The 7,081-nt window shown below is 61.7% G+C and overlaps 1 protein-coding gene across 1 annotated transcript in view; it reads right to left on the reverse strand.

Annotated features, from left to right (window-relative positions):
- The window catches only part of SLC5A10 (solute carrier family 5 member 10), a 50,501-nt gene that overhangs the window by 3,825 nt on the left and 39,595 nt on the right, over positions 1–7,081 (reverse strand). Inside the window, 2 exon segments of the mRNA NM_001082699.2 lie at positions 48–198; positions 1,010–1,117. Coding sequence (NP_001076168.1) covers positions 48–198; positions 1,010–1,117 — 259 coding nt within the window.

A 7,081-nucleotide genomic window follows, 5' to 3' on the forward strand; every position in this document is an offset into this window, starting at 1 on the left:
CTCATCCCTCAAAGCCCACCGCCAGTCTGGCACCCCTCCAACCGTACCGTCCCACCAGGAGCAGCTCGCGCTCGCTGGCGCAGGGCCGCAGCCGCCGCCAGATGTCCATGGTGAAGAGCGTGCTGCTGCTGTTGAAGATGGACGTCAGCGAGGACATGAGCGCGGCCATCATCACGGCGATCATGAGTCCACGCAGACCTGCGCAGCAGGGGGCGGGGCTTCTGGTGACCCCGCCTGCGGGGCCCTGGCCCCGGGAGCCCGCCTCCCACTGCCACTCACAGCGCTCAGCCCGCTGGTTCCTGCAGCCGGGGTCGTTGCTAACCCATTGGACAGATGGGGACGTAGATGCTCAGAGAGAGCGCAGCCCAGGAAGCCAAACCCTTGGGGTGGGGTGGGGATGGCGAGGAAGGCTTGGGGCGGACCCCTCCCCTCTGCGTGGTTGTTTCACCCCGGGGGCAGGGAGCAGAGCACGCCTCCCTCCAGCATGCCCTGGCCTCAGCTTGGAATTTCTTGCCGTTTGTTGTCCGTGTGCGTGCATGCGTGCGTGCGTGTGTGGCAGGCCCCAGCAGGCAGAGCGGGTCCCCTTTCTCGTGGGTAGCAGGAAATTGGGCCAGGGCTACTGCCTGAAACGGAGGGAGGGGTCCTTCCTTATGTCGTGGGGAGACAGGGCAGTGCAGACCAGAGCCCTGGGTTTGTGTCTCAAGTCGCTCCTTAACCTCGGGAAGTCACTGCTCCCCCAGCTGCGAGCCGGAGCCAGCAGCCCTAGCTTGGGGCGCGACCTCGGAGGCTTTGGAGGAGGGTCTAGTACCTAGGTGAAGAGGAAGGGGGTCCTCCAACAGGAAGAACCCGCCCCTGGCACTGTCCCGGCCCCCAGAGCGTGGATGGGCGTTTAAATCTCTTCTCCTGGAGCAAAACGCCCCCAACCCCAGTTGTCTCCGCCCCCTCGCGGCGCCTGAGGTCCCGCCCCTCGCCCCGCCCACCTGCCCCGCCCCCACGCGCACGCCCTCACCTACGGGCATCAGCTCCATCACCAGCTTGGGGTAGGCGATGTTGGAGCAGCCAATCTCCGCCCCGCAGGCCCGCAGGCACTCGGACGGCACCACGCAGCCCACCTCATCTGCACGGAGAAGGGATGATGGTGGTGGTGCCCACGGTCAGCCCCACCCCAACTCCCAGGCCCCCAGACCCCGACCTTCTGTCCTGGGCCTCAGTTTCCCAGGGTGAGTGGCGGTGGGGAGAGGATGGCCCCTCGGCCACACATGGAGGCGTGGGCAGTGTAAGCTCTGTTCAGGGGCGCCCAGGCCAGGGTCTGCCAAGGCGAGACCCTGGTGAAAAGCCGCGTGCCAGCCCGGCCTGCCTGCTGGACCTCCCTCGAAAAGGTATGGGGTCAAAACCCATCCAAGGGGCCGGCGCTGTAGCATAGCAGGTAAAGCCGCTGCCTGCAGTGCCAGCATCCCATATGGGTGCCGGTTCAAGACCCGGCTGCTCCACTTCTGATCCAGCTCTCTGCTATGGCCTGGGAAAGCAGTAGAAGATGGCCCAAGTCCTTGGGTCCCTGCACCTGCGTGGGAGACCTGGAAGAAGCTCCTGGCTCCTGCTTCGGATCGGCACAGCTCCAGCCATTGCAGCCAATTGGGGAGTGAACCAGTGGATGGAAGATCTCTCTCTCTCTCTCTCCCTCTCCTTCTCTCTCTGTGTAACTCTTTCAAAAAATAAATAAATCTTAAAAAAAATCCAAGTCCCTGTCCCCACCCTCGGGGTTAGGGCTGTAGGCCAGGCCATTTCCGGCCGCTATGCAGCTTAGGGGACAGAGCTAGAGCCCTCCAGGCCCTACGCTTCAGCCGCTGCTGCCACCAGCCCCCAGCTCACTCCCTCTGAGGCCTCAGCCGACTTGCTCCACTCCCACCCCCCTGCCCCAGGGCTGCCTCCTGCCTCTGCCCCCCACCCCCTGCGCTGTGAGGCTTTTCCTGGGCACTTGGGCTGACTTAGGCACATCCTGGGGCTGCCTGGCCTGGTCATCTGTGCGCCCAGTGAGGAGGGAACTGCTGAGTTTAGCCCTAGATTCACCTGTCTCTCGTGGGCGCTGGCTGCCAGAGCTCCTGCCTCCCTCCCGCCCTGTGTGTGGGTGGGGGAGGGCGGGGGGGAACAGCCCTCGAACCCTGGGCCCACAGCTCTCCCAGGACAGAGCCACTCCCTGGCAGCCCTGGGCCACCAGCACCTGGCTCACCAGCAAGAGGCAGATGAGGAGGGTCCACCTCCCCCCAACCCCCACCTTGCCCCCTTGTCCCTCCCCCAGAACAACATGCCATCTAACCTTTGGCCCTGCCCCCTGGGGATTTCAGCAGGGCCACTTGCTGAGCACAGAGCAAACCAGAAGACAACAATTAAGCCATGCGTGGTCGGACACCCAGGCGCCTGGGGGCAGACAGAGTGTCAACACAGCCGCCTGCACCCTGCATCGGTTTCTCCTCTCCTGTCCAGCCCCTAGGATGGCCCGGTCCTGGGGACAGCCCCCCAGCCTCCCTCTCCCCGCCCCCAGCCCTCCAGCTTCATAGAGCCCCGCCCCCTCCCCGTGCTCTGTCTCCTCTCCTGCCTGTCACCCATGCCCAGCATTCTTTTTTTTTTTTTTCTTTTTTTGACAGGCAGAGTGGACAGTGAGAGAGAGACAGAGAGAAAGGTCTTCCTTTGCCGTTGGTTCACCCTCCAATGGGCGCCGCGGCTGGCGCGCTGCGGCCGGTGTACGCGCTGATCCGATGGCAGGAGCCAGGTGCTTCTCCTGGTCTCCCATGGGGTGCAGGGCCCAAGGACTTGGGCCATCCTCCACTGCACTCCCTGGCCACAGCAGAGAGCTGGCCTGGAAGAGGGGCAACCAGGACAGAATCTGGCGCCCCGACTGGGACTAGAACCCGGTGTGCCGGCGCCGCAAGGCGGAGGATTAGTCTAGTGAGCCGCGGCGCCGGCCAGCCCAGCATTCTTACAAACTTCCATGCTCTCGTTATACCACCAGCTTCCCGGCACCCCCCAACTCTGGAGCAGAGGCCTCCTGGAAAAAACAAATGCCTCCTACAGCACTCAACGCCTCAGATCCTCCCGTGTGGGCACCACAGCCCCGTGCACCTGCCACCCGACCGGCTGGCACTGTCTCATACCCGCCCAGCGCGTTGCCGCCTCTCCCAGCATGCCACAGCGCTGGCAACACCCGCCCCCATTCCTGTTTGCCTACAAGGCTCCTTGCAGAGAGCTCGCAGCCTCCTGAGGGGCCCCCCCAGACTCCCAGGCAGTAGCAGCTTCCTCCACAGGGCTCAGGGAAGGCCGAGGATTGTATCACAATGGTTTGTTGATTGATTCCGCCCTCCCCAGCAGTCCTGGAGCTCCTGGAGGGCGGACACCAGGGTTGAATCATCTCAGGTATCACCCAGCCCAGGGCTGGGCCCAGAGGAGACTGAACTTGTGGAAAGGAAAGGGACCAGATGGCAGGAGGAATGGGAGAGAGGCTCTCAGGATCAGCCATACAGGATTCAGGTACTGCTTGATCCAGCCGTCCGACAGGACACAGCGGCCGCCATCGCCTGGGACCTCCCCCTCCCCCCGACGCCACGGCAGGACTCCGTGGGGTCCAGGATTCCAGGGCGGGTGATGGAGCCCTTTCTGATGGGCCCTGGGCCTGATGGGGCAGGCTCCGGTGCTTGGAAGGCCCTTCCCTCCTGGGAGGCACAGGGGAGGTGTCACAGCCACATAATGGCTCAGAAAGCCGGCGTCAGGAGATTCCTCCCGAGTTTATTTAGTCCATGGCAGGCTCCCGGCGTGGGCATGGCCTCTGGACACCGCTGGCTCAACCCAGCGTTTGTGCTGAACAGCAAGAAAAGAGCAAGCGGCAGCCGCGTGTCGCCGTTTAAACACCGTCCCCTGGCGTGCCAGCTCGGCTCCACTTGGGCACCCAGCCCTCCCCGCCTGGCCAGCACCCACGCCAGAGCCTGGGAGTTGCCCCTCTCATGGCCTCCACAGCCTCCCTGCCCACGGCCAAGGCCACGTCCAGCTTAGTTATAGGGAGAGGCGCAGCACCACCTCACGCCCCTCCTAACCCACCTGGGCCCCCGCAAGCCGGCAGAGGGAACTTCTCAAACCACCCATGTGGCCCTCCATGCCCTGGCGGGGGGGGGGGGGGAGTCACGAAGCTCTCACTGGACCAGGTAAGGCCTCTGCCCCCTTCTCCACTCTCACCCCCACTGGTTTTACCCAGACTTCCGGGGGCACTCCAGGCTCTCTTGGATACCTCTGGGCCTCCGTATGTGCTGTTCCATCTCCCTGCAAGCTTTTCCCTGCTCTATAAAGCCATACTCACTCCTCTCCACTCATCACGGATATCTGGGCTTCCCAGATTTGGGGGCCACACAGTAACTCCGTGACCTGTGTCTGTCCTCTCTCCTCACCTCTCTGTGACTACAGGGCCCTGGGGAAGCCAGCACAAGTCCGCACATGGCAGCCTCTGCCAGTGTTTGTTGATGGACTAAATGATCCCATCCCAAAGATACCTCAAGGATCCACCTTGACAGATAATCGAGGCGTTCACAGGCAGGCCTGTCCCCCTGGGAGCCAGCCCAGATGCTGCGTCATGTGGCGAGCAGGGGACAGGCATGCAGATCTGCCTGTGAGTGCATGTCTCCCGGTCCCTGGCTGTGTGACCCCGGGTGACTATGGAAGTCACTGAGGTGTTTCCTCCTCCGTAAAAAACACATCTGAAGGAGCCGACGCTGTGGTGTAGTAGGTTAGTCCTCCGCCTGCAGCACCGGCATCCCACATGGGCGCCGGTTCGAGACCCGGCTGCTCCTCTTCCAATCCAGCTCTCTGCTATGGTCCGAGTCCTTGGGCCCCTGCACCCGCGTTGGGGACCTGGAAGAAGCTCCTGGCTCCTGGCTTCGGATCAGCACAGCTCTGGCAGTTGTAGCCATTTGGGGATAGAAGACCTCTCTCACTCGCTCTCTCTCTCTCTCTCTCTCTCTCTGCCTCTCTGTAACTCTGCCTTTCAAATAAATAAATACATCTCTAAAAAAAAAAAAAGTGGAAAGTGAACAATCTGTTTAGAAAGTGGACAGAAGACCCAAGCAGACCTTCCCTGGGAGCACAGGGGAGACTCACTGCGCCAGCTGAGCGCAGCTGCTGGCAGACTCCGCACACCCGTCAACACGGCCCAGACAAAGGTGTTGGTGACAGCACATGCTGGCAAGGGTGTGGCGACGCCCCGTTGATGGGAATACAGAGCGGTGCAGCCACTCCAGGGAAGCTTGGAGGTCTGTTGACGAGGGTGCGAGTACTGTGGGAGCCAGGGGTGACACTGGGAGACACTGAGCCTGCAGAAACGAGGCCTTGTGTTGACACACAGAAGGCGCACACTGATGTCCACAGAGCTGTACCCACAGTAGCCGGAGCTGGCAACAAGCCACGTGCCCATGCTTAAACCAACAGTGGTGGCGCCGGTACCGTGGCCCACAGGGTTAAACCGCCACCTGCAACGTGGTTCAAGTCCCAGCTGCTCTGTGTCTAATCCAGCTCCCTGCTAATGCGCCTGGGAAAGCAGCCGGGATGGGCCGGCGCCGCGGCTCACTAGGCTAATCCTCCGCCTTGCGGCGCCGGCACACCGGGTTCTAGTCCCGGTCGGGGCGCCGGATTCTGTCCCGGTTGCCCCTCTTCCAGGCCAGCCCTCTGCTGTGGCCAGGGAGTGCAGTGGAGGATGGCCCAGGTGCTTGGGCCCTGCACCCCATGGGAGACCAGGAGAAGCACCTGGCTCCTGGCTCCTGCCATCGGATCAGCGCGGTGCGCCGGCCGCAGCGCGCCAGCCGCGGCGGCCATGGCGCGCGGCGGCCATGGCGCGCGGCGGCCATTGGAGGGTGAACCAACGGCAAAGGAAGACCTTTCTCTCTGTCTCTCTCTCTCACTGTCCACCCTGCCTGTCAAAAAAAAAAAAAAAAAAAAAAAAGCAGCCGGGATGGCCCAAGTGCTTGGGCCCCTGTCATCCACATGGGAAACCTCGTAGGAGTTCCAGGCTCCTGGCTTCAGCCTTTGCAGCTATCCTGGGAGCGAACCAACAGATGGAATCTCTCTCTCTCCCTCTCTCTCTGCCTTTCAAATAAATGAATAAATCTTAAAAAAAAAAAAAAAAAAAGGTGTATCAACACCTTGGAATACTACTCGGCACGAACGTGACTTAACAGTGCTTTGCCTTACTATTCGTTGATTTGACCATGGTGCAAAAGCCACATGCATTCGTTAAAAACGGCCCTTCCCCTCTGTCCTGGGGATTTGCATCTTTTCCCCAGCCTAGCACTCTGCGTCTGATTCTCTGCAAGTGCAGCTCCCAGGCATCCCGAAGGTTCACTCCCTAAACGGCTCCAATGGCTGGAGCTGTGCTGATCCGAAGCCAGGAGCCAGGAGCTTCTTCCCAGTCTCCCATGCAGGTGCAGGGGTCCAAGGACTTGGGTCATCTTCCACTGCTTTCCCAGGCCATTAGCAGAGAAGGTGTGGCTGCAGGAGAGGGGTCTGTGTAGTGACCAGCCTTGTCTGTGACAATTCTCATACCAGTCCACCCCCAGGGTAAGGCAGCTTGCACTTACGCATGCGCGCGCGCACACACACGAAAACGCAGGTAAAGCTGGCGAGTCTGAACAAACCGTGTGGACTGCACACGGGTCAGTCCCCTGGCTGTAACGTCAAGTACTAGGGGTCTGCCAGTTACCACTGGGAGCTGGATGGAGGGGACGGGCAACCTCCGGCTCTTTATTCCTAATCTCTTGCCCGCGGGTAATTACATGCCGGTAATTGTATCAGAGGCCCTGATGGCCGGGGCTCCCACGGTGATCCCCAGAAGTTGAGGCTCACAGAGGGCCTTGGCAGGGCTAGGAGAGGGGGCTCCAACAGTGCCAGGGCGGGGCTCACCCCTGGGACCAGCTTCCTGCTTGGCAGGGCGGGGTGGGTGGGTGCTGAGCCTGGGAGAGACCTCAGAGGCTCGGGGGCCGCGGTCCCGCGGAGCGCGGATGAATGAGTGATGTAAGTCAAAGCGCGGCTAAGTCAGTTGCTGAGACTGTTT

Source organism: Oryctolagus cuniculus, chromosome 17 (genome assembly GCF_051225735.1).
Source record: "Oryctolagus cuniculus isolate XC-2025 breed Fujian yellow rabbit chromosome 17, ASM5122573v1, whole genome shotgun sequence".
Taxonomy (NCBI): domain Eukaryota; kingdom Metazoa; phylum Chordata; class Mammalia; order Lagomorpha; family Leporidae; genus Oryctolagus; species Oryctolagus cuniculus.